This window comes from Sciurus vulgaris (genome assembly GCF_902686455.1).
Source record: "Sciurus vulgaris genome assembly, chromosome: 7".
Lineage (NCBI taxonomy): Eukaryota > Metazoa > Chordata > Mammalia > Rodentia > Sciuridae > Sciurus > Sciurus vulgaris.
The window spans coordinates 22071227-22098959 of NC_136467.1; the positions used below are offsets into that span (position 1 = coordinate 22071227).

Below are 27733 nucleotides of genomic sequence, written 5' to 3' on the forward strand. Positions count from 1 at the left end.
TAAGTTGTCCTGACTAGCAGCACTGAATTAACTGCAGGATGCAAAACCTGCCTTATGGTTTTAAGGACTCATGATTCATTTCAATATTTGGTGATTTTCAAAGAGAATATTCAATCCTTCTATTTTCTTGAGCTTATTTTCACTTAAATTTCCAAACTTTCAGGCTGGGAATCCAGCTTAGTGGTAGAACACTTGCCCAGCTGAGTTCAATCCCCAGCACTAGAAAAGGAAAAAAAAAAAAGTTCAGAACTCTCTACTAACAGAATGTTTAATGGCATTAGAGAAAGATAAGTAACTACTCATTCTACTAATAAGGGATTTGAAGATGTAACCAGAAAAATCAGTTTTTCTGGGTAAGTCAGAGAGATAGAGGAGTTGTTTTTTTTCTTTCCAATTAAAACAGATGTTCAAAATGTCCAAGATAAGTTCTCTAAATATTGTAGATTTCAGTTAAATAACTCAAGGAATTAGTATAAAGATAGATTACAGCTAATGTAAAAAAATGCAAAACCCTTCTCATACACAGGAAATTATCAAGCAAGCTGCCTTAAATGCATGCTCAGCACCATAGAACCAATTTTGCCAGATTGATTGATAATGACCATGTGGATGTTGATAAAGCCCATTTAGCATCTTCTTATTTAGCCCATTTAGCATCTTAATGTTTTCTTCCTCTGTTTTTTTGTAAAAAGATGGAATGGTCACTTTGGTTTTCAGACTCTTATTCTTTCATACCTCAGACCTTTCTAGAGGAGGGTTTGTTTTCTTTCTTAATTACATATCAGGAATCCAGGAAAAGTCACCCACTTGTTCTTTGTTAGCCTAATGTCACACTTTAGGGGGAACAGTGTTATAGCAGCAAGAAAGAAAGAAATACAGGGGCTGGGAATGAAACTCAGTGGTAGAAGGTGCTTGGTATGTATAAGGCCTGGGTTTGATCCCCGAGCACCAAAAAAGAAAACCAATTCCCACACACATTTATTTTCTTTATAGCATAGAAACATACTGGTTAGACTACAGAAATGCTGGTAGTGGGCAGAGGCCTAATTACGGGGAGAGTGACCCAGGCCTTTGCATCTTTTAGGCCTGCTGGGCAGGAGACCCTTGGATGGGCTATTGGTAGGGGATATGCAGATGTGCCTTTAAAAATTAACCAAGAAAACAGAGCTTTATTCTGCAAAATACAGTTTAGGACATAATCCTTTAATTCTTTCCAGTTTTTTATTTAGTGGATCACTCAAATGAAATAACTAGTGGTTCTAGTTACTTAAATATTAGACTAGCAGTGGTTAATTTTATTATTTATTTTCGAACTTCTAACTGATAAAATTTTCTCCAAATGTATCAGTCAGTATGAAAAAAAGTGTGGATAGTTAAAAAATCTGATTTAATTACACAAGGAAAATTGCTGAAGTACTGTCCAGTTTTCTACTTTTGTCCAGGGTGAATCTCATTTTAGGAATAAAAAAGATCACATCTTATGTATCACTAGTGGGTTAAAATTTTTTTTTCCCTTTCATCAACTAAATAGGAACTTTCTCTGACACGTATCTTGAGTGCTAAAACAAAGTCTTTATATTTAACATTATATAGAGACCTTGTAATTAGAAATCTAAAAAAATCCTCAAAGATGGTAAGCATAGAAAAAGAAAAGAAACATTATATTCCCTGCTATTTTTTCTCAAGCCACTAAAATGATAATAAGATATAAATAAAAAGATGACTCAGGGAAAAAAATGAGAACAAAGTTAACTTTTATGGCTGGATTGAAACACTATAAACAGGCAAGAGCTTGGGGTGCAGTTCAGTGGTAGATCACTTGCCTAACATGTGGAGGCCCTGGGTTGGATCCCCAGCACTACAAAACAACAAAGCAGACAAAACCACAGCCAGAGATAGAGCCACAGATTTGGGCATGCGGAAACTTTTTTTTCAAAGCAAGGTATGTCTTATTCTATTAGTGAAATGACAACAGTAAGGAAAGCAGGCTTATATATTAATGCACACAGCTGACTTCAGCAAGAGGTACAATAATGCTGGTTACTTTTCTTATTTATAAAATGGTCCCGGCTCTTTACAGTTGGCCAACTGGGGTCAATATTTTAAAATTTTAAAATAAAATCACCCAATTCCAAGTGGTTCTTTAAAATACCAATGAATGGTAGGATAAAAATTTATCTGGCAGATTAAATGCTTACTTTGGAGTTGAAATTGAAAATTATAGTCTTCCACATTTCGAACCAGAAACAATTCAGAAAATTCTCATCATCCAAGCTCTAAAGAATAATATAACCTCTAGTTAGGTCTTGCCTCCTTGTTATACATTTTTTTCTAACAGAAGGGACACAAAACAACTGTGAAAGAACAATTCAATGCAAGGTGGTACTGACATAAGGTCAATGCATTCGGGAGCAGAATTCATTCTGGGCTTGGGGCTGTCTCCATGAAAAAGATCGATTCTGTCATAGAGGATTTTTTTTTTCTCTCTTTAAAATGTAAACAATACTGACTTCAGGATCATAGGGAAATCTGTGACTTTCACCTCCCTGATCCTCTGGCTTTCAAAGTAAATACTGTATTTATGGATGTAGTCTACAGTCTCAATACACATGATGAGGTTTTCCTCACATACAACTTAGCAGAAATTTCCTGTGTTCTTTAAGCATTGGGGTATTATTTTTTCTATTCATGTGCTTTTACTTATTTAAATAGCAGCAACCCATCTTCTTCATCTTCCTTCTTCTTCTTTTTTTTTTTTTTTTTTTTTTTAATGCAGCACTGAAAAATAACTGGTCCTTTGCCCCTGCCTCCGAACTAACAGCAGGCAGCACACACTTGTACCTTGCTTACATTTTAACTTTGGAGTCAGGTTTTTAAAAGGGTGTCGTGATTGTCGATACTATCGTTTTTGGATTAGGTAGGTTGCTTGACTTTAGAGATAATCAAGATAGGGAAAGGCCAAAAGAATTATTTCTAAAGCTTGTGACAGATTTATACAGCTGTATTATATCTGACTTTATGTCCAGTCCTGTTATTCATGTGGAGGGCTGATACACTAGGAAAGGAATATAAAAAAAAATGTCAAATGTGAACACCATGCTACTTAAAGCATGCAATTTGTGTAAGCATGCTTGGTCAGAGTCAATAGAAACCTCTTGTATTTAAGAAAAAGATGAATGAAAACATTCAGACGTTTCTGGCAACTGGATTCACTGGCACAACATAAAATAATGGTACTATACTGTACCAACTTAATGGTGAAACAAGAATATTCTAGAATCAAGTCTTTAAGGAATCCACAGGGGTGATTAGATTCCCAAATCCCTTAGTAAGTTCTCAGTTACCAAATACTTATTTCGAAAATACATATATGCTTCAATTTTCTCTCTTCTTCATTAACATAATGAAATATTTTTCTCTTTCTTTCTGAGTTTCAACTCCCACCCCTTTCTGGTGCCCAGTAATTCCAATCTCCATTTTTCTTTCACACGCACGCAAGACATTTGGCTTTCTGGTAGGGAGTCAGCGATTGTCTTCTGCTCATCTTCTGTGATTAAAACTCCTGATGAGGACCAGCTGATGTAACCATAGTGCCCCTTACCATCAATACACATTCTGGGCAGCAAGGCTCACTGCTGTCTCCTTTGCTTGTTGGCCCCTCTGGGCCATATGGGTGAGGAGCACTTTCGAACAAAGCTGAGTCACAAGCTTCCTTCACCACAGGTTAAACGGAAACACACGCATTCAAATCTCAGTGCAACATCAGATTTTCAGGAAGAAGGACTTCCCTAAAAGGCGCTCAATTGATGTTTCCAAATTCTTCTGCACTTGATTATGGACGATGAAACCTGGAAGAAGAAAAGAAACTCTAAGTCTGTGGTCCCAGAAGCACTCTACCTTTGGGGAACTAAAGGAGAGGAAGCAATGTTTATAACGAAAGGCAGTGTTAGATGTTAGATGTCCCGCAACTGAATACTGTCACAATGTTATGTTGGAAAGCAGAGACAATCCCTGTATAAAAGATAGTAGTTACATCATTCAGGTCATGGAACAATCAAGGCAAAACATCACCATCCTTGATGGGTGGGTTCTAACCCACATTAAGCAGAATGAGATGTGTCACAAAAGGATTTGGTTACATCTAGTCTGTAGTATCAAAAGAAAACAACAGTCCACTATTCCATTAGCTTCAGTCTTTCATCGGCTCCTGCAGGTGACTCCAAACTCACTTTCCATACCTGAACTTCCAAATGCCTACTGGGCATTCCCACCCAGATAGTCCAAGGTAACATATCCAGCATGTCTGCAGCTACACAAAGTTTTTCTTGTTAACCTGCTTTTGCACTTTCTATCTGGTTTAATGTTCTACTTTTAAAAGTACTTTTAGCCTAGAAACCTCAGCCTTGCAATTCGTTCCTCTCCTTCACCCATCAGTCACCCAGCCCTGCCTCCACGGCCCATCTGTGAACTACGAAGGTTCTTGCCATCTTCTGCTGGCACCGCTTTAGTGGTCTGCTTGCTAGTCAGCCAGCGGCTGCATTTCCCTCCATGCGAATTTCTGAACATTTCTGAATTTTTGTAGACCTCTACTTTTGAACATGCCATTCCTACTACTGCAATTCCTTCCCTTCCTGGTCAATCTGTTTTCATTGTCAAGATCAAGGTCAAACACCTTCTTCTCCATAAAGCTTTCTCTGATCCAGCTCTTCAGACTAGTTCTGTGATTCACATTTATACTACTCAACTTGGCATTGTCCCATTTTCTACATTCTCATGCTCATCTACCCTGAGGAACCAGTCTTCTAACTGATTTTTCTGTCTAGACTCTACCTATCAAACCCTGCACCGTAACTAGCATTATCATTAGGAAATATCGATCCTGCTATTCTAGTTTATTTATTTACAAGAATTGCATTGTTCCTCATTCTCTACAAAATAAAATTTAAATTTCTTGGACTAGTGATCCAGGTCTTTCAGAATATAGCCCAACCCATATTTCTAGCTAGATCTCTCTTTAGTACTATTCTTCAATGTGCTAAATTCTAATCTTTTGCCCCCCAAAAGGCTTTTGTGCTCATATTCTTTCCTTCACCCTCATCTTTCTTCCATCTCCACTCTGTATGATCTCACTCTCTGAGGTTCCCAATTTCCCTTTCCTTCACCTCTCAGGGAAGCACGAATCACTCCCTCTTCTGTGCTTCTATGACCTTTGGTTTGCACCAGTTATTTATCACACTGAGGTCTCTGTGCAGGAGGGCCTGTGCTAATGGGCCATGGAAAGCTGAGCAGAGGACTGTTTTCATTTGCTTTCACATATACCATCTGGCACGTGGTGTATCTTAATACATGCTGCTATATTGACTCAAAGCACTAAGAAATAAAAAATTAAAGACATAAGAAGAGAAACAAACAAGACGAGCTGTAGGTTGATAGCTGGAGAAGCTGTCTTGTGGATGCAGGGAATGTCTTACATTACTTCAGTATGTTTAACTTCCAAAAGTCAAAATAAAAACAAGATACACCAAGCTTTCCAAAACTGGCAAGTAAGTTATGGCTAAAGCAGGAATGTGACTCTTTGGAGTTCGATTTGTAACTCTTCTGCTGGTCATGCTGTTGGACAGATGGGTGGCCTCCATAAACAGACACTGCTGGTGTGGTCACCTGGGCTGCCTCTGCTGTCTGGCTATGCACAGTTCTTCCTCCCTCAGAAGCTGTGCAATAGGCACCAGCTCACTTCCATTGGGGGTGGTGAGCTCTTCTGTTCCCCTAGCAGCGGATAGCTAGGTTCCTCTTGTTGCTTAAATCACATTAACATGTCTCATTTTTTTAAGTGACTCTTTTTGGGGATGAACCCCTTGTCCTTTTCACAGTGTTCTGTTATATTCTCTTCACAGTACTTCAAACTGAAATGACTGTTTACTTGCTAATGATTTGTCTCTCACCACAGCAGTAACCAGTGAGGACAAGGACCTCATATAGTGTGTTCTAAATTCCCAGGCTCCAAACACAGCCTGGCTTACTCTGTGTGCTAGGAATCATTTATTCAAAGCACAAACAACTGAATGCATGTCACAGGGGCATTTAGAAGATGATTTGATAATTTTTTCTTTTGTGTGTGTGTGTTGCTGGGGATGGAACCAAGTTTTGCAAATGCTAGGCAAGTGCTCTACCACTTAAGCTGCACCCCAGTCCCTTGATAACTCTCTCTATAAATAATTTTATATAACTGCAGAGTCAATTGTAAGATCCCCTAACTTAATTATAAGCAAATGCATACTAATACATGATAACTCATCTGACAGGACATTCCAAAATGCTTTCTGGAAGGGTCAATCACAAACTAAAGAAAAATATGGAAATTCCATAACAAATATTTCAAAAGAGCAAGTGAAAACTTCTTAAATCAAACTTTTCATATAAAATGGAAAGAGAGGCAGAAAATAATAACAATAGCTAACATTTACCAATGCTGGCCAAAATCCAAGTGCCATGCATATATATATCACCTCATTTAATCCTCAGAACAACCCTTGAGGTAAGGACTCCTGTTCCCTTTTGTACAGATGTGGAAACTGAAGCCCAGGGATGCCAAGTCATTTGCCAAGGGCAGAGAGCTCATAAGTGGAGGTGCTAGCCTGCGCCCACCTGGAATTCTAGTGACTTGGGAGGATGAGGCAGGAGGATCACAAGTTCAAAGCCAGCCTCAGCAACTCAGTGAGGCCCTAAGCAACTCAGTGAGACACTGTCTCTAAATAAACTCCAGAAAAGGGCTGGGATGGGGCTCAGTGGTTAAGGGCCCCTGGGTTCAATTCCTGGTACCAAAAAAAAAAAAAAAAAAAAAAAAAAAAAAAGGAGGTGCTAGGCTCTAGATGCTTTTCTGTTTTTTGCCAGGCGCAGGGGTGGCGGGGCTGTTGGGAAGGCACTGTGGATTGAACTCAGGAGCACTCAGTCACTGAGCCATATACCAGCCCTTTTTTATATTTTATTTAGAGACCGGGTCTCTCTAAGTTGCTTTAGGGCCTCGCTAAGTTGCTGAGGCTGGCTTTGGATTTGCAATCCTCCTGCTTCAGGCTCTGGAGTCACTGGAATTACAGGCATGTGCCACCGCATTCAGAAAGACTATTCTTAACCAACATGAAAGTACAGATTAAAAAGTGCCCCAATCTGCACTTTCATTCAAAAGAATTTAGTGCTCTCTGGAAAGGCAACTAGTTGGATTTCTACATCTATCAAGTTTTGATCCATTTTTGTCTAGAGAAGAATCTTTTCCCCCATCTCCAACCTAAGCTTTGCTACAAGTGTTTCCAAAACATCCACCTTTCTCCACAAAGGGGAATCAACGGGAATGGGCTATTCTCAAAATTTTTAATAATAAGTAGAGAAGTAAATTCAGCCTTATCCTGGGGTTGAAACCAGCAGTACCCCTCCCTCTGAGGAAGACACATGCGCACTGTCCATGCCACATGAAGGAGCAGGAGCCCTGGGAGCCCCACACACAAGATAAATTGTACTTCCAGGATCCCCATCCTGGGCGCCATCAGTCTCTCTTTCTAATCTCCATCTTCTCTAGGAATTAAAAAGTTCATCTAACTTAGCTGGCCTCTGCATACCAGACATTCCACAATGTCCTCATCTTCAGATGTTCTTTGGTCCTGAATTCAAAGGACAAGTGGGGATAAACTTGGCAATACACTGTTTTCCCTTCCATCCCATCGTTGATGTCTTTGGGATGAAGAGGTAAACAAAGAATTAGGTTGGGCAATCAAGCAAGTAGTCAGTGGACTGGAAGAGATAATCTTCTAAAGCCCGGCATTTTCCTGGAAAGCATTCTGCTTTTAGATTTTCAAAACTAGCAAGTACACTAACAGACCTTTTTTTTTTTTTTTTTCTTCTTCTTCTTTTTCTTTTCCTGCAGACATCATTGGCCCAGGGACTGCAGTAGATAATGAGCCCCACAGCCTGGGTTGCATGGAAAGATGATACCAACAGTCTCAAGGGCTGGCTCAGAGAAGGAGGTGACCAACTGATACTGTGAATGCAATAAGATGCTGACAAAACCCAGGGTCAGAGCTGCAGCCTTTTATATGGATTGCCCAGATTTGGTAAAACAAACAACTCATGTCTTTTCTGCTCTGTCTGCTCAGAAAAAGTATATTTATACCCTGTTAAATTAGGCAGCTTATCTTCAAATTCAGCTCTAAAATTTATGGTTGGAAGTAATGGAAATGCAAACTATCCTTAAGTGTGTTCCTACTCAGCAGTTTGCATTCATTTAAAAATTTAAGTTCAGCATTACCTCCTGAGAAGTTTGCCTATCTGACAGAATGACAGTTTTGGCTTTAGTCTTCAAGTTGGCAGAGCAATAAATAGATTTACTATGCCCTAAGGATACTTAAGCTTTTTGTCCACGCTTTTTTCAGAACTTTTCTGAGACTCAAATGTGAACTTATCTATATTTTCTTCTTCTTTTTAAAACTGCAATACATTTTTCTTATTTTCATACTGTCGTGAAGGAAATGCTATTTTTAAGTCATGAGATTCAGTTAAGGATAATGATTTCCCTAAAGATGGTTTCTCTACAACTAAATTTTTAAGAATTTACTTGTCTTCCTGTAAATCCATTTAGACACTATAAAAACATAATGACTCACAAACGTAAAATATTACTTTGCCATACTTCCCTATTTGATATATGAATATATCTTGAATAATCAAGTATCTATCTATCTATCTATCTATCTATCTATCTATCTATCTATCTATCTATCTATCTATCTATTTTTGCCGTGCTGGGCATGGAACCCAGGACCTCACTCATGCCGGTCAAAAGCTCCACCTCTGGGCTCCATCCCCAGCCCTTACTCTCTCTCTTTCTTCAGTAGTTTCACTGTCATCCCACTTATACTTCTGGAAACCAAATGGAGAGGCTCTCCTAAACCACAGCTCCTGTTCCACTTGAAAGGTCACACCACATGTTGGCCAGGCTCCTCTTTAGTCCTGAGGCAGCCCTCTTATTCCTCTGTGCAGGACCCCACAACAAATTTTAATTGTGGTCCCAAGTGTAGTTCCTGCAGTGTCAAAATCTGATAAGCTATTCTTATCTAGCAGCTGAAAGAGTGGTTTACTTTATCTGTAAATCCACATAGGACAGTAATGTCTAAAGAAAGAAGAGAATGAGATAACTGCTTTAAACTGCATCTATATGTACATGTGTACAATTATCTTACATTAGAAATATTTGAAAAATAGAGAAAAGGAAAAATCCCCCTAATTCTATAATAAACCATGAAGAGTTCTGGATGTCATTTTCTAATCATTTTCTGTGCATCTGAATTTTAAATATACCACTGTTAATTATGCATCCAGTCAATATCCTGACTTTCCCGCTTGGCATGATGCCAATGACCTCTGGAGACCTACTTTAACTCTTCAGAGCTTCAACTCAATGATTCTATGAGTCTGTGTAATATCCCTTATTATAATAAGCAAATGATTTTTAAAATTATATATAAATAATATAATTATATATTAAAATTATATATAAATATTTATATATAATAAAATAAAATTATATATAAATATTAATAAAATTATATATAAATATTTCAAAGTACTTTACATACTGTAAAATATTATTTACAAAATTAAAGTTTTTTTTTACAGTGATATTCTCTTGAGTTTCAATCTGAATCATACTAATTCATAAAAATTTGGAGCGCTGGGGATGTGGCTCAGTGATAGAGCACTTGTCTGGCACAGGTGAGGCATTGGGTTTGATCCTCAGTACAACATTAAGAAATTAATTAATTAATTAATTAAAGGTATTGTGTCCATCTACAACTAAAAACATTTTGGAAAATAGACTATCCAGAAGAAGATAAAAATTACTCATCTTACAACTGAGCTAGAATCATTTAAAAATTTAGTTTTCAAGTAAGATTTGACCTTTCATGCAGTTTGTCTTTATAATTTAGGGAATTATTTTATATTTAGAAATTCCATTTATTATGGAAAGGGCAGTGGCCTTTGTTTGTCAGGGTGGTCTCTTTAAAAAATGCAATGACCCTATCTGATATATACCTGACTGTTCAAGTTGATTTTGGGGTTTTGAGCAGTGGGCTAAAAGGCCAGCTGGGGGTTAGAATATCCAGGATGTGGCCAGATGAGCAGCCGCCTGAGGTTACAGCTTGGAACCTATCAGTTCACAGGACCAACTCTGTGGCAGGCACTTGGGCCCACTCTTGCAGCAAGGCCCTCCATCCATTCCAATTCCAGGGAGCTATCTGGAAAACACTCCAGCTGAGGGAATGACATCAAAGATTACTACCATTCTTCATCAACCCAGATCAAAAGTGCCATAAAATGTGTTCTCAGAGTGCGGTCTCCGAGACGTCTTCTCCGTGCACCGACCTTACTGGGAGGGTCACAATTAATATTAGTGCCAGCACAGGATTCGAGATAAGCCACCACAATGAGATCCTCACTTACAGAAATGAGGACTTAGGGAATGAATTTTCAATTTTTCTTTTAAGTGTTTTTGACTAGGTAAAACATTCTTATGTTTCAAAAACTTGAAAGGTTCCAAAGGGTGAGTAGTGGGAAGTCTCCCCTCCATGCCTGCCACGATCGCCAGGCTTCCTCCCTAGAGGCAAGCAATGCTACCAGCTTTTCGTGTATCTTTCCAAAGATACAGAAACAAAGGAAGTTATATATGGGAATGGATCCATACAGTGCTCCCTGATACAGCCTGTGTGGGAGCTGTCACTGGATACAGAGGTGCATGAGCAGAAGCAGCAGAGCTGTCTCAACCCAATTATTAACCACCTCAAATCTGCAGGGAGCTCAGAGATTTAGGTTTTCAAGGGAAGGCTTACTTGGTATAAAGAGATAAATTCTGGCACTAATTAGAAGAAAGAAGAGTTGCTGTGTATCTAGGTTGCATTTAAAGGCTAGGTAATGATTCATGGTGTGTTTATACCCCCAAGGGTGGCTGGTGCTGAGAGTAGCACTATCTTTCACATGAGCCATTTTCTAAATGTAAAAGATTACCATATTTTTGTATTATTTGGTTAGAAACAGAAGCATTTCCCTCATTTTTTTTTCTCTTTAAAGAAATACTGAAAACAATTTGAAAACTATAAGCACAATTTTTGTCTTCAAAGCCAAAAATATTTCCCCACTGGAATGCAACTCTAATGATGTCATATAAATTAATGGAAAAATAGCAGTAGATATTTGCTTTACTGCCAAGTTTTGAAGACTACTTAAGCAAGGCATATTTATTTTGGTGATATGAATATTTAATTTTTCCTTATCTGGAAAGACATTTTAAAGAGTGTTAATCAATATTGTTTTTGGAAATCTTTTAAAGTTTACCTTTGATATCAGCAGTTATCTCCCAAAGCTTATTCTACTTGCATCTATTAATATTTACTTAAACACTAAGGATATCAACAGTCCATTTTATTAACAAGCATAGTCTAAATTTCTTTAAATGAGAAAATATAGAGAAATAGCCAATAGATTTATTTTTTTAGTAATGGGGATTGAACCCAGGGTTGGTTAACCACTGAGCTACATCTCCAGACAATTTTATTTTTTATTTTGAGACAGGGTCTTGCTAAGTTGCTGAGGCTGCCTTTGAACTCACAATCCTCCTGCCTCAGCCTCCTGAGCTGCTAGGATTACAGATGTGTGCCACTACGCCCGGCAGTCAGTAGAATTTTGGAGGTGAAAGAAATATCCCATCTATAAAAACACTACAAATCTATGCTAATTAAACAGTGACGCAGTAGGGATGGACAAATAGCTCATTAGAACATAATAAGAAATTCAGAAATTGACCAACGTATACATTATAAAAAAGGATTTCACATCGAGGGGGAAATTAATGGTATTGAGACAACACACTATTGATTCAGGAAACAGTAAAGTTGGTTTACTCTCTTGAATCATATACATAAATAAATGTCCAATGGATAAAAGTTCTAAGCATAAAAAAGCATAAAGCATATATAAAAGTTGAAATAAGTAGTTTTAAAATCTTTGTCTCCTTCCACAAGACAATCAATGAAGTAAAAAGTAACATGGAAAGACATGAATATGCAAAATTTAAACAAAAATCATTTAAAAATTCTCAAGGTTAACAACAGATTGGAAAAAAATACCATGGCATTTATATTCAAAGGGCCAATATCTATAATATCTAAGGGGATTTTACTAATTCACATAAAAAAGACAACCCCCCCAAATTGGTCAAAGGTTTTGAATAAGCACATCAAAAATAAAATGTTCAGTAAACATAAGTAAAGATGTCCAATTTCACAGAAATCAATGAAACAGAATATTACTGTTTATCCTTTGGAATATAAATCTCCCAACCACTCCCCAAATACTGACTAGTAGGAATAAGTGGCTTGGCATGCTCAACAACTATGGGTCAGGAACATAACAGAACAGTATCTTTTGAAAATGTAAAAAAAAAAAAAAAAAAAAAAAAAAAAAAAAAAATCCAAAGACTTAGCAAATCTATTAATGGGTCTAATACAGAAATACTGGCATGTGCACCTAGAGATACATGTGCAAAGTCAAGGTAGCAGTGTTTGATAATGAAAAACCGAAACCCCCATAAACATCCATCAATCACGTAACTGTTGAATAATTTATTGTACATTATCTATGAGATGCCACCGAGTCATTCATATGAGTTTGGTATACACTAATATGGAAGAACTTTCTAGATGCTGTGTTCGTGCATGAGACGGTGCATGTAAACACGTGTGTACACTTCTACTATATACATAGGTGCACAGAAACATGTCTGGAAGGATTTACCTCAAGTCTGTACTAGTGCTTCCCTTGGGGAATGGAAGTGGGTTTCATTGATAAACTTTGAAAAGTTTCATGATAAACTTTTGTACTACCTGAATCCTTAATTAAAATATGTTCTCTTTCTACATCAAAGTACACGTATTAAAAAGGAAATGACCCCGACTTCTCCCAGTATCTACTTTTGGTATATTTGTTCACATCGTTTAATAGGTTAGGAGGAACCCCTTTCAGTATAAATATTTACTTTTCGAAAAATGAGAAATTCACAAAAAATGCATTGTTTTTTATTTGGTTATTGTCTGTTGTAATTTTTCCTCACATTGTGCTATTAAATGAAAATAAGATTATCAGAGACCATCCTGAATGACAAAGAGTGGGCTGAGGGCAGTCACTGTAGCTCAGGGGTCAGGTCTGAAGGACATGAGCACAAGCCATTTGCCAATTACCCAGAGGCCCTTGCCAGCTCAGTGTCACCATAAATATTCCACCCCTTTCTTATGATCAACTTTACTGAGAAGTACAACTTCAGGTGTCTCATTTTAGCATGAACTTTTCCTGACCCCAGAAGAGGCAGGGAGAATATAAGTTAGGCTGTTACTCGTCTAAGAGTGGATTATAATAGGAGAGAGCCCTTGAAGAGGGCAAAACCACACTTCAAGAGGGCAGAAGTTCCTGTGTGCAAACACAAACAGGATCTAAGAGGAAACAGACAAATGAAGAAGCAATGTCCCTTAGACACAGGGGAGTTTCTTCTGTACATTAGACTAACATATGAGGAACTGTTCACCATGAGCTCTGTGGAAGGGGTTTGCTATTAAATACCGAGTTTACTGCTACTTCCTTTCCCAGCACCAAGCGCCCCCACACCACCAGGAACCACTACAGGAACAGGAGCATCCTGACAAATGGCTGCCCTACAGAGGTGTTTCTAGTTTACAGCAGCTTTTGTTCTCTGAAAAGACAGAACGTGGCCTTCCTTATGTAAGCATCTGTCCTGGTATCTTTTAACATTAATTCAATTTAAGGATTTGATTTCTGTGCAAGTTTTTAGGAATACACCTGTTACAGAAAGCAAAGCACATATACCTGTGAGAGAGAAATTAATAGAACACCTGTGATGAGTGGGGATCAGACAATATGGTCACTCATGTTGGTCCCTTCTGGTTTTAGTCGCCTGTGAAGTCGAAGGGTTCTGGGAGGACAAACAGTAGGATTATAGTTGTTACAGTCTGGATCTTAAGTGTTCTCCAAAGGCCCCTGTATTAAAAACTTGGTGCTCAGCTTGGCCCTAATAGTAGGTGGTGGTGGAAGTTTTAAGAGGTGAGGTCTTGGGGTAGGTCTTCCAGTTTCTGAGAGAAAGCCATTCAGGGGTTGTGGGATTCTGGTCTCTTTCTGTCTCTCTTCTGCTCCCCAGCCAGGAGGTGAATGGTTTTGACACTTGATGCCACCATGATATGCTGTCTCTCTACAGGCTCAAAAGCAATGGGGCCTACAAATCATGGGTTCACACATCCAAATCTGTGGGCCAAAATAAACCTGTTCTCTTTATAAGTTGATTATCTCAGGTATTTGTTACAGTAATGGGAAACTAACCTAACAGTCATCTGTGGTACCAGAGAAACTGGATTCCCATGCTAAGCTGTACCATTTGAAAATTCAGTTTCTATCCTAAATAATGTCTACTGTGAGCCCAAGGTGACACATATGTGCCCACACTGACTGTCACCAGCATCTGTTCTGGGCACAGAACTTTAAAAGCCTGCTCAGGAGCAGAATGAACGATGTTGATACTTGTTTTTTGGCCCAGAAAATGAAACTAAAAAGGGAACAAAAATGTAGCCCTTAGGAATGATTCAGACTTCTTTGAAAGAAAAAAAAATTAATTTTAGAAATTCTTATTCAGACTGGTTAGTTTCAGTGTTATTCATAATCTTATCTGGTCATATCTTTAAAACTGACTTACCGACTGTTAAGTCACCTGTGAAAGCAAAGAAGGATGAATATGGGAGAAGCAGAAATGTTCCTGAGAAGATTTTATGCTAAACTATTTATAATTTTTATTTGTGATTAAAATAGACCAAACATTAAATTTAACCATCTGAAGTATCTGCAATATGTTACGTTGCATTTTGAGTACTTACCTTGTAAACTGTCGACTCTCTTCATGTACTTCCATTTCTGTGCTTTTAAATTCATTTAGTTCTTTCCTTATTGCTGCCTAAACAGGGAAAAAAAAAATAAGTAAACTGACTACTTAGGTCCCATATTTCCACAAGTGTATATAGCATCAATGAAACAGACATCCTTTTAAGAAATGTCCACAACAAAGGAATTCCTCATTTCCACCAGGTAAAGGTATAATAATAAATGTAATATCACATTATGGGTCAAGCATCCCTAATCTGAAGATCTGAAATTAGAAATGCTTAAAATCTGAAAGCTTTGGAGTGTCCATACCAAGGAACAAGAGGGAAATTTCACACCTGACCTCATGATCATCACAAAAAAATATTGCATGAAATGACCTTGGAGCTGAGTGTAGATGAAGCATAAGTGAATCGTGTTTAGATTTGGGTTCCATCCCCTTCATATCTCATTATATGTATGGAAATATTCCCAAGTATGAAGAAATTCTCAAACCAGAGAAACTTCTGGTCCCAAGCATTTCAGATGAGGGATATTTAAGGTGTAAAGTCAAACTACAAGGAGGATCCACATCTTGGAGTGTCTTTGACAAAGAGCAGGGGAGGGGGCCCTTGGCTAGACTCATCCTCAGCCTGGGCCATGAGTCATACAGAATATCCCCCACCTCGATGACCACAAGAAAGTGCCGGGCATGAGATTTTCTGAGAAACAGTATCAGATTCCTACGAAAGTTCTGCACTTAATACCGCCCACAGTAACATGGCTTTGACGTGCTGCCACAGAGCTACTGGGAAGGCAGTTGCTATTTATTCTTTAATATTGAAAGTTTAGATAAACAGAACTTGAAATTTCAGCACAGTGGGCAAAGCTGCTCAAGGAAAATATCAAATAAGATGCATTACTATTTAAAGAACACAACCTGTGCCATGTAAACTTTGGTGGACAAAGAGGTGCCTATGCCATTCAGAGTGAAAAGCCGAGAAAGTTGTCAAAATGTTAACCTTGGTTATCCGTTAACGAACAGTGACTGGATAGTGCATGATTTTTGGTTTCAAGTTTTTACTTATTTCCTCATTTTTCTACGAAGAATATCTTATTCAGGTGTCTTTTTTTTTCTTTTTAAAGTACTAATAAAATACCCCTGAAACCTCTAGGCAAAAATGGACTCTTCAGTCAAAACACAGAGTGACAATATAAACCACAGAGAGTGACTTTGCTGAGAGATAAGAAAATCTGCTTTGTGGTCGGAAAATAACGAATTTTAGAAAAGGGAAAAGACAGAAGCAGCCTGGAGGGCTCTCTCCCATCACCGATCACTGTGAACCCACAAGCTTCCCTCCAATGTGCCTTCCAGTGTTTTGTGAGTCCCGTTGACTCAGACGTCTCTTCTCCCCACAGACACTCCTCAGCCCCTGTAGTTCCTATGGGGAAGCTGGGAGTGGAACTGTGGTATAATTCACACTACTGCTTTGTGGAATACCTAAAGAAAGCACAGAAATGTCTGTGTGCCTGTGTCCTCTGTGACATGGCTGTAAGAACTGATTCAGAACCAGAAGCTGGAAAAACTGAAGATGCTCCATATCATTCACGATTCACATCTAGAAGAAGTGCTTCTTTGAAAGCAAGCATTTTAATTTGGATAGGAGCAGAGAATCCTGCCAATGTTCATTTTAAGTTTCTTCTCCAGACATGAGGTTTTACTCGAACATGTGAAAAGCATTACACTTGCAGTCAGAAGACATGGATTCTAGATCTGGCTGTCCTTCAACAGCAGTGTGGTCCCCAGCAAGTCACTTTGCTCCCAGGCCTCAGTTTTCCCATTGCTGTGTTTTGGATAAGTGTCCCCCAAAGGTCCATGTGTTAAAGGTGTGTTCTTCGGGTAGTGCTATTGGGAGACGGTGTGGACCTTCAGGAGGCAGGGCCTTATTGGGAGGTCCTTAGATCACTGGTGATATGCCTCCGAAGACTCTGGCCTGTGTTTTCTTTGTTTTTCAGGTTCATGATGTAAGTGGTTTGCTCCACCATGTACTATCCACCATTGTCATCTGGAGCCTCCACCAGAGGCCCAGATTCACGAGGTCACTTGATCTTGAACTGGATCCTCCAAAACTGTGAGACAAAATAAACCTCTTCTCTTTATAAGATAAGTGCCTCAGGTATTTTGTTACAGTGACAGAAAACTGACTATTATATTCACCTAGAAAATGCAAATGAGGATTCCTCACAATATTATCAGTATTAATCCAAGGACATATTTGAAAGTACTCTGTAAACTGTAAAGCTATCAATAAAATTATTATTATGAGGCTTTCAAAAATAAATTATTTTGGTTTGTGACTGTGACTTATAATTACTTCATTTTCATTTATAGGAAAACTGATTTCTAGAACCAGAAGCTGAAAAAACTGAAGATGCTCTACACCATTCACAATCTACATCTAAAAGAAGTTCTTCCTTGAAAGGAAGAATTTTCATTTGAATAGGGCAAAAAGCCTGCCAATGTTCATTTTAAATTTCTAAATACTAGAGTTCAAGAAGATGTCACTGAAAAAGACTCAAAGATAAACAAGACAAAAGTCCTCACTTGCAATAGTAAGTTGCCTATTGTTCTAAGAGTTTGGCAAAGGCCAATGAAAGCATTCTGAGGAAATCGACTAGGATGTGGAATTTAAAAACCAGTACAATTATAAATTGTGTACTATACATCCTTTATATTAATGAAATTTATGGTCCTCTAATGACCATATACCTACACACATGTTTTTTTCTGCAAAGAGCCAAACACTTATGGATGCAGCCCTCATTTTCATCTGTAATGTGACCTTACCTTCCCTCATCAAGAGTGGAGTCTGGCTCTCCAGCCTTGAATCTGGGCAAGTCCTATAACTATTTCGAGTAACAAAACACAGATGAGGTGATACCTGTGTCTGTCAGTCTGGGGTGTAGCCCTTTCCTAGCCTGGCACCTCTTGCTTCTTGGAAGCCACCTACCATGTAAAAACATGTGACTACTCTCAGTACACCACACTGGGAGAAATCCCAAGTACAAAGGCCTTGGAGGATGAGATGCTATGTAGACAGAGCAGGTGGTGGTCGGGGGAGAGGAGAGCAGATGGGGGATGAGACAGTAAGTGAGTGTACCAAGGCGCAAGAAGGCACAGACATGTTCCTGGAAGTGGAATCTGGTACTAGCATCTTACTGATGAGGATACCATGCAGATCAGAAACAAGCCTCTGAGCTGGGCTAGTTCCCTCATCCTACCTGAAGTGAGCAAAATAAGAGTTTATTTAAGTCACTTGGCCTTGGGTTGTTTGTTACAAAGCTGTAGTTAATGTGAATCCTATTCTATGATTTTTATCTTCTAGAAAATAAAATAGAGGCCTAGACACTCATGAGACCTGCTGGAGATCAAGTGGGCACTAAGTGAGGAGGATAGGACCCCTACACAGGCCTCAGGTCCTACACACTTTCCAATAAAATGAGCTTCAAGATCCAGAACATCCAGACAATTGCCTCAGAGCTCCATGCTCTGGGCGCTGGCTTGTAATTAGAAATTGTGAGTCAGTTATGTGAGCGATGTGGCAATGAATGTTATGCAAAATTGCAGGGACTAGTTGTTTGAGAAATATATCGGAAAGACGTAACTATGGAACATAAAGGAAATGCAAAATTCATTTAAAAAATTCACTGAAGAATGAATGCCAAGAGTTAATTTTTTGGAATAAAGAGAAAGATTTCTTGAGAGGGATTAACAAGAGGGGGAAAAAGTAATTAAGACCTTTTATTATTAGTGAAATGCCTGTCCATAATCTTAACTTTCTTCTTTAAAAATGAGATCAGATTTTAGACCTAATGCTTTTCACATAACTATAAATGGGACTGATTTTTTTGAAAGATATGAGATAGAAAAATGTGGGCTGGGGTCATGGGATTGGAAGACAAATGGGGCTGGGTTGGGTCACCATGGGAACCTATTGAGCTCAAACTAGGTATTTCTAGGATAGACGCCACAACCCCAAAACACCCAAAGACAGCATTGAGACCAAATATGTAGTTAAATTTTGGTATTGTGAGAATTAAAGAAAGGAAAAAGGAAATGAAAATGACTGAAACTAGGTATAAAATTGGCTGGTGGTGAGTAGTTACAGAAGTTCTGCTTCATCAGCCCCAGTAAGCTTAGGACATATCCTGAACTTCGAAGCACCAGCAGATTTGTTGACTATGCGAACTCTGCAATCTTCTCAAACAGCAAGGGTGTGAGGCTAGAATTAACAAAAATTTCCATTTTGATACATTCTGTTTAACTTTTCCAGTAGAATTATGATGTGGAATACAGAGCGGACTTCTTGACTACTCATTAGTTCAATGCCATGGCGAAGGTAAACAGACTTCCTTCTGCTACCAAGGCAAACATGAACTGGCCAAAGACTATACTATAGAAGGCTAAAAATCTCAGTCTTTCCTAAGACCTATTTAGACGGTGCATTCCTGAAAAGACAGTATGTTCTCTTCATCCTTGTATCCCTAGAGTCTAGGAGAAAATTTAACATATTGTAAGGGATTTAATGAATGATTACTGTGTGACCCACTGGCAAATCCATGGATCATCTGAAAAACTTTGCATTCTCTTTTACTCGAAAAATTTAGACTAAACTGTAAGTTGAATCTTCAATAAATAATGAAAATGTCACCAATGGGGAACAAAGCTTGAATTCTAAGCCTGATTATGAATGAAACACTGAAAAGAGCTGATGAGTTGGGTCAAGACAGATATTCTACATAATTCTCAAGAGATATAATTGATTCTGCCTTACTAGTGAGGGCGCTTGGGTTAAACAACTAGGGCCACAAACTAAGTGGATAAGTCAAGAATCATACCCAGAACCCCCAGCTCCAAAGTGGGCTCTCTCCTCTCCACTCTAGATCTTCCATGCTCCAACCCATGGAGATGGTAACTACCAAGCGAGCCTATCGAATGGCCTTTTCTGGCTCTACCTATGGCTTGCATGTGTTCTCTGAATCCATGTGTTGGAAACCTAATTCCCACGGCAACAGTGTTGGGAGGCAGGGCCTAATTAGAGGTGATGAAGTCACAAGGGTGCTGTTCTTATGAATGGATAGTGCTGTTATCACAGTAGTGAGTTAGTTATCCCAAGAATGGGTTGTTTAAAAGCTCTCTCTCTTGCTGTCTTGTGCTCTCTTGCCCTTCTGTCTTCTGCCATGAATGATGGAGCACAAAGGTCTTTACCAGTTGTGGCCTCTCTACCTTGGACTTCCTATCTTCCTATAAATTTCTTTTCCTTATAAATTAACTAGTCTGTGGTTTTATGGAATAGTAATATAAAATGTACTAAGAAAACCAGTCTATCATCTTAGGGCTGGCTCATTTATCTCTACCTAAGCACACATATTCTAAAATTGAAAATTTTATTTTAAGGCTGAATTAAACTAATCAAGCTTACAGTTATTAAGGCACTTCTCCTACCACTTCTCTTTCCCAGTTTGAACAGTTTAACAAAAGTACCATATTTCCCCACAGCACCCTGTCAAGGTATCTCACAGAACAGGCATTAATTGGTGATTGACTGATTGTGACTGACTACTGATCTTTACAATGCAAGGTGGTGTATATTTTTTCTTTTCTTCTCTTTTTTCTCTTCTCTCCTCTCTCTCTCTCTTTATTCTCTTCTCTCTCCTTTTTTTTTTTTCTTTCTCTTCCTCCCTGCCTCCCCCCTCTTCCTTCCTTCCTTCCTTCCTTTCTTGTCTTGGTATGTTACCCAGGCTAGTCTTGAACTTGGGGGCTCAAGTGACCTCCCATTTGGACCTCCCATGTAGCTGGGCTTACAGGTGTACACCACCATGCCTGGCTCACAAGGTGGTATCCTAATAGGGCTGTGGAAGTGGCACCAATAGAGAAAGGAGGGTTCCTTTAGACAGGCAGGTCTGTTTATTTGAGAGCAGAGATGGGAAATATTGTTTTTCAAAAATTTTTTTTAATGAAATGAAATACAGAGTTCAAAAGTTAAACTCACTTTAACATAGCAGTTAAATAACACATTTTTATACCAATTAACTTACTGAATAAAATACATTATTTAGAATTGAATCAATATATATTATGAAGTGGTTTATTTTAAGGTAAAAAGCATCAGAAACCCAGAACAGCTTGCTGTAATAATGATTAGCCTGTGTTATTCTCATTCTAAAATAAAATACACAATCATGCTACACGGTTTTAGTATCTCTGAGTCATAAGCAATAGTTCATTATACTTATTTTTTAATAATTAGAGGAGACAACTTAATTTTTCTGTTATGTAGAATATGTTTTTTAAATTATTAAGAATACTGTGCACTATGTACAAATATGGCATATTGAATCCCACTATTATGTATAGTTATAATGCACCAATTTTAAAAATACAGATATGCACATTTTAATTATTAGTCTCTTCTTTTTGAATTTTTGGATACTCTGATGTTTGTCAATGAATACACATCACTTGTGGATGTATAATATACTACATTTAAACAGCATATTAAATTGTTGCCTTCTTTTCTATTTTCTACCTTTAAAAAGTATACGTAATTTTTTTTGTGCCTGAAAGAAATTCTTTTAGAAAACATACACAGATACACATACACACACAAATCTAGTTCTGAACATGTCCTTTATACCTTAAAAAGTCTCAGGAGAAATGCAAGAGATGTCAGAGGAAGCCAATGAGTCTCCCCTGTGAACAGGGACGGACTCCTGCTCTGCTCTGGATCTTAAGGCTGGATCTGCTGTGGAGATGTGAAAGTTCTGTGCCTTCAAAATACCAGCGCTGCAGGAGAAACCCTGACTAAGCCCATCTCCCCTGCAGCCTAGGGGTCTGACACAAAAAACATATTTTTGTTTCAACACAGTTTTTTTAAAGTCCTCTCTGTTATAGTTAAAAGAGATGGATGAGCTTCACTGCCCAACAACAGACAAGCGTTAGGAAGGACTATTCTAGGGTATGAGAAGTGTAGTTTGCCTGAGGCTGGTTAACCATTCAGATTCTCACTGCTTGTACACTTTACACCTGTTGTGATCTTTTTATTCATTTACCTGGCCCTTCCTGCCTTTCTAGAGTTCAGCATTTGAGTAATAAGACAGCTGGTAATGGTGGGTGTAGCAAACTATATTTTCCAAAGATGGCTAAAACCGTCAGTGCACATTTTTCCCTGTCTAGAGACAGAGCTGATTTCCTTTTCCTTGAATCTGAGCTGGCCTTATAACTTGCCTATAACTAACAGAATGTAGTGAAGCACATTACACCATATAATGTAGGCTGTGTGCTTTCCAAAGCTGCATCAGAAAAGGCCAGGTAGCTTTTACCTGGCTCTCTGGGAAAACTTGCTCTGAGGGAAGCCAGCCACCAAGTAAGAGTACATGTGCAGGTAGTTTGGTGAATAGTCCCAGCTGAGCCCAGTTTCTGAGCCATCCTGACACCAGACATGGTGGGGAAGCCATTCTATAGCCTCCAGAGTAGCCCATCGGTCAGCTGAGTGACACTCAGTGACCAAAAGCAACCTCAGGAGAAGCACAGGAACTGCCTAACTGACCCCTGACCAAATCTCAACCTCTGAAATCTATAAGATGCAATGAAATAGTCGCTGTCTTCAACCACTAGGTTTAGGGTTTATTGCACAGAAACAGTGACTGGAACACAGCCAGTTAGGAGCCACTAAATGAGATGTGAGTAACCAAAGACCCACAGCTGAAAGAAAAACACACACAAAGGCGTACACCATTTCTTGCAGAATGGCACCTAAGATTCCTTGATTCAGTCTTCTATTGAAAAGAACATGCTAAACATAGCATTAAAAAATCGACTTAAACGCATTCAACAGCTGCTAAAACAGTAAAAACTAGTTCCATAAAAAAGGGTAAATGACAAAAAAGCCCAGAGTAGAAGGTCAACAAACAATGAAAATGTTCTTAACCTTGGGGGCAAGTGTATTAAGCCTGAACCTAAGAAGTCATTCCATGGCCTGCGGGGATGGGGAAGACAAGAGACCGCCCAAGTCAAATAAATAATCCTCCCTCCATAAAGCAGGAGCCAATGGCATACTCGAAGGACAGCAAAGAAAACCGTATGCAGGTGTTCAATAAGTGGGGCAGGGGAGTGTTGGGGTGTACATGCTAGCTGAGAATTTGAATCCATGTCAGCCAACATGTAGGTTGGCAGCCTGAATTCATAGTCCCAAGGTAGCCTAATGTAACTCATTTCGAAAATCCAGTTAAAACATTATGTTGAGTAAAACAAACTTTATAACAAAAGGCATTTCTTGAGATAGAGTCTCATAACAAAGGTTTAGTCAGGAAAATGAAGTTATCCTAAGCGCTATGACACACCTCAGAATGTATAAAGCAAAAGTGACAGAATCATGAGAAGGGGAAAATCCAAACAGTGGGAGGTTTAACTTGTCTTATTACCTTACAGATCAAGCAGACAGAAAGATAAGGATATAAAAATCTGAATAACTGGGCAGGAGTGCGGCTCAGTGGTACAGTGCTTTGTCTCACATGCGTGGGGCACTGGGTTTGATCCTCAGCACCACATAAATAAATAAAATAAAGGTACTGTGTCCAACTACAACTAAAAAAAAAAACTGAATAACTAACTCGCTTGATCTTACAGACACATTTAGAATACCACACCCAGGACTGTTGAACGCATATTGTTTTCAAAGATAAATAAGACATTTATAATTACTGACCAATACATCCCAGACAATTAAATCACAATCTCACACATCCACATTTTTAACGCTCCCCAGGTGATAACATTGTGCAGCCAAGGTGGCGAATCACTGATATACATGGTAGTTTACAGTCTTCAGTGCTTATTTTAAAAATTAAGGAAGGCCGGGTGCAGTGGCTCATGCCTAGAATCCCAGCGGCTTAGGAGGCCAAAAGAGGAGGATCAGAGTTCAAAGCCAGCCTCAGCAACTTAGTGAGGCCTTAAGCAACTTAGCAAGACCCTGTTTCAAAATAAAATATAAAAAGGACTGGGGATGTGGCTCAGTGGTTAAGTGCCCTTGGGTTCAATCCCCAGTAACCACCACCTCAAAAAAAGAAAGGATAAATTTTATGATATAGGGAAGTTTCCTTAAGTTAGAAACAAACAAGTTAAATAAAGCCAGAAAATTTAGAAAGAAGAAAAAAGAGCAATTACAGAAATACAGTAGTCTCTCTTTATCTGTGGGGGTATGTACTAAGACCTGAACTGGATGCCTGAAACCATGGATACCAAACCCAAAATATACTGTTTTTTCCTATACATACATACTCATGATAAAGTTGAATTTATAAATTGGGTACACTAAGAGGTTAACAACAATAACTAATAATAAAATAGAATAATTATTGGATTACCTGAACATAAGCACTGAGGCACCTTGGCAGTCCATTTAATAACCAAGATGGCTACTAGGTGACTAATAGGTGGGTAGTGTATACAGAATAAATATATTGGACAAAGGGATGATTCATATCCTGGGTGGGATGTAGTGGTAGGTAGCAGGACAACTGGAGATTTCATCTTGCTACTGAGAACAACAGTACACAATTTAAAACATGGATTGTTTATTTCTGGAAATTTCCATTTAATATTTTCCACTATTAGTCAACTGAAACCCCAAATAGAGGGAGACTACTGTAATGACATAGAAAAGAAATAAGCAGAGATTATCAACAAAACTAAAGGCATACCTTATCTTTTCCCCTCCAAAATTAATTCCAGATAAATCAAGAAATTAAATGTGAAAAGCAAAACAATAAAGGCTTAGAAGACACTATGGGGGATATAGTTCTGATTTCAGAATGGGAAGACTTCTTTTGGTTTTTATTAGTACGTTATAGTTATATATAATCTTGGGGTTCATTTTGACATAATCATATAAGCATGGAATATAATCTCTTCCTCACTCCCCAGTACACCCCCTTCCCTTTCCTCTTCCCTCCCCCAACTCCCTTTCTTCACTCCCCTAATCTTCCTTCTATTTATTTATAATTTTTAAAAATTAGTGCTTTATAAATACACATAAAAGTGAAATGCACTGTGGTATATTCATATATGCACAAAGCACAATTTGATCAATTTCATTCCACCATTCCTCTTTTTTCCCACCCCTTCTCCCTCCCCCTCAATCCCCTTCTGCTCCACTAATCTCCCCTCTATTTTCATGGGACCCCCTGCTTTCCCCTTAGTTTGGTCTAGCTTCCATAAATGAGATAAAACATCATTATTTTAAGAGATAAAATCATAAGTCATAAAAAAGGCTATTGAAGTCAACCATATTAAGGAATCCTTTTTTTATCAGAAGATTCCATACACAGAGTTGAAATGTCATAAAATGGGAGAATTATATTATATATATAATATATATTATATATTTATATATTATACATTATATATAATTATATATAATATATATTATATTTATATATAAATAATTATATATAAATATATATTTATATATAAATAATATATATAATAATTATATTATATATAATATATAATAATATATATGATTATATTATATATATAATATATATTACATATTTACTTGTAACATATATAACTAGAATATATGAAGAACCTCTATAATCAACAAGAAATTGACTACCCAAAAGAAAATGGGCAAAAGACAAGGCACTTCACAGAAGTGGAACCTTAATCTCAACAGGCATACAAAAATAGGTTTAATCTCATAATAATTAGCAAGAGGCAAAGCCCAAGCACAAAGAGGTGCTATTTCATGGCTGTGGTGGGCAAGTTGAATCTGGCCTGCCATCCGTCTTTGTAAATAAAGTTTTATTGGAACACACATACATCTATTCAATGAGATATTTTCTATGGCTGTTCTCATCCTACGGTGGCAGAACTGAGCAATTGCAAGAAAGATTGTATGGCCCACAAAGCCTAAAACGTTTATTTTCTGGCCATTTATAGAAGAGTGCCAGTTTTCTGTAGTTCTCATATTTCTTTAGAATGATAAATTGTATAAGTTATATGTTTTATGAGTAAGGAATAAACCCTGGCTGTGGGAAAGCCCTTTTTATCCGGGTTTGAATGAAAGCAGGTTACATGGTAACCAAGGACTAGTTTTCCCTGAGATTTATTTGGAAGAACTACATTGCTATTACTAAATACATCATTTAAGCAGTTTAAATAATCAGAGGCAGAAAACTGTTGGACTGTTGGGTAAGAGCTGGCCCCCTAGCATGACCAGGGGAAGTGAGAACTGAGCTTTTGGAAAAGCAGTGTAATCAACACAAAAGCCAGTGGGATTCTTGCCTTGTCTGCAGGTGTCAACCTGGCCCAGGGCTTGTCCGCCCGGCGGTCATAGTCTGGGGAATCGGTGACTTCTACATACTCGTTAAACCGCAGGATCCTTCGAGCTTGTAGCTCTGCCACTGTGGGTCTCAGGCTCAGCTGCAGGAGGAAAGAGGGAAAAGGTGGAGATCAGTAAACCGTTTATAGCTTCATAGTAGCAAGTTTTCTACAGAGAACACTTCAAAGTTATGGTTAAATAAGGTCACTTTCAGGTATCGAAAAAAAAAAAAAAAAAGGCAGCATCATCTTGGGAATTTGTAATGAGAACTAGAAAGCAGTGTGCCCTAATTTTTGAGACTATAAAAATCATCATTGTTAGATAGGTCACATCTTTGGCAACCATGAGCATTATACTATTTCCCCCAACTTGCCTGGCACTGAGATAAAGGCCTATCTGTCACCCCTACAGGAACATGCAGACCTGATAGTAACCCAGCTTCAGGATGGCTGGAGTGGTGGCTCACTGGCCAAGACAAAAGCTGACACTTTCAGAAATAAGAATAAAAATCTATAAATTCAGAAACGCACAAAGCTATGACACAGAGCAGTCCAGTGAAGGATCTGTAGGCAGATCAGCATTCCGAGAGAGAAGGACCCTCACGCTGACTTTCACCCCCTGCCAGACAGGCCACATGCAGGATGCGGAGGGAGCATTGCTGGAGAAGTGCTCGGCCAGCAACCTTCACGACTCTTCTCATCGATGAGTTAGTTCCCTTGTCAATTCAAATTTATAATTATGATGAATCTTGCCAGCCCTGTGGGTATTTACTGTCCTCTCTTGGTCCTTGCTAAAAGACCAAGAATAAGACCAAAACAATTCTGACAGATGAATGAAACCTAGCCCTTGGTTGACAGGCATTATCTGGTCTCTACTCTTGAGGGCCAAAGCCTTTTGGGGCTTTTTCAGTTGGGAGGTCTCTGTGTTTCCAGTCAGGTGGACCTAGGCCTCTAATATAGCTAAAGGGCCTATTTTCAGTACCTTTTCTCACTTACACATACTCTGCGTATAGGCAGAGATTGTCCTCTTTGGAGACATTCCTTACTTGTTTAGGTTCAGGGATGGTGCACTGTGTGTATGTTCTAGAGTAAAAAACAGATCCTTTCCTGGTCCTTAGTTTTCTCCTGAGAAAAACCAGGGATTGAAGCACATTAGTGCTCTAGTGTTATAAGGAGTCAAGGACTGCAGAAGGCCTGGATCCACACCCTGAGCTCACCGGAGCTGGGATATAGCAACTATGGCTTCTGTCTCCCCAAGCTCCGATGGGCAGTAGATAAAGAAGGGAATAATCCAAGTGGTTTAGTAACATCCTGAGATGCCACACAATCTGCTCTGCTAACATGCTTGCCTCTCTAGGACAGATGGAAACAAGGAGCTAGAGAAACACTTGT

The 27733-nt window shown here is 38.5% G+C and overlaps 1 protein-coding gene across 11 annotated transcripts in view; it reads right to left on the minus strand.

The window, feature by feature from the left end:
* Positions 1-375: 375 nt before the first annotated feature.
* PHACTR2 (phosphatase and actin regulator 2) overlaps positions 376-27733 on the minus strand; it is a gene marked incomplete at its 3' end in the record, with an annotated part of 255283 nt that continues 227925 nt past the window's right edge. For 6 of the 11 annotated variants that reach the window (XM_079146844.1, XM_079146850.1, XM_079146848.1 and 3 more), the window contains 2 exons: positions 26306-26443; positions 14969-15049 (listed from right to left, as the gene is read on the minus strand). In XM_079146844.1, the coding sequence (XP_079002970.1) occupies positions 14969-15049; positions 26306-26443 (219 nt within the window). Of the gene's footprint in view, positions 3849-14968; positions 15050-26305; positions 26444-27733 lie in introns of those variants that run through there. The other 5 variants (XM_079146842.1, XM_079146841.1, XM_079146849.1 and 2 more) reach the window with 1 other exon arrangement.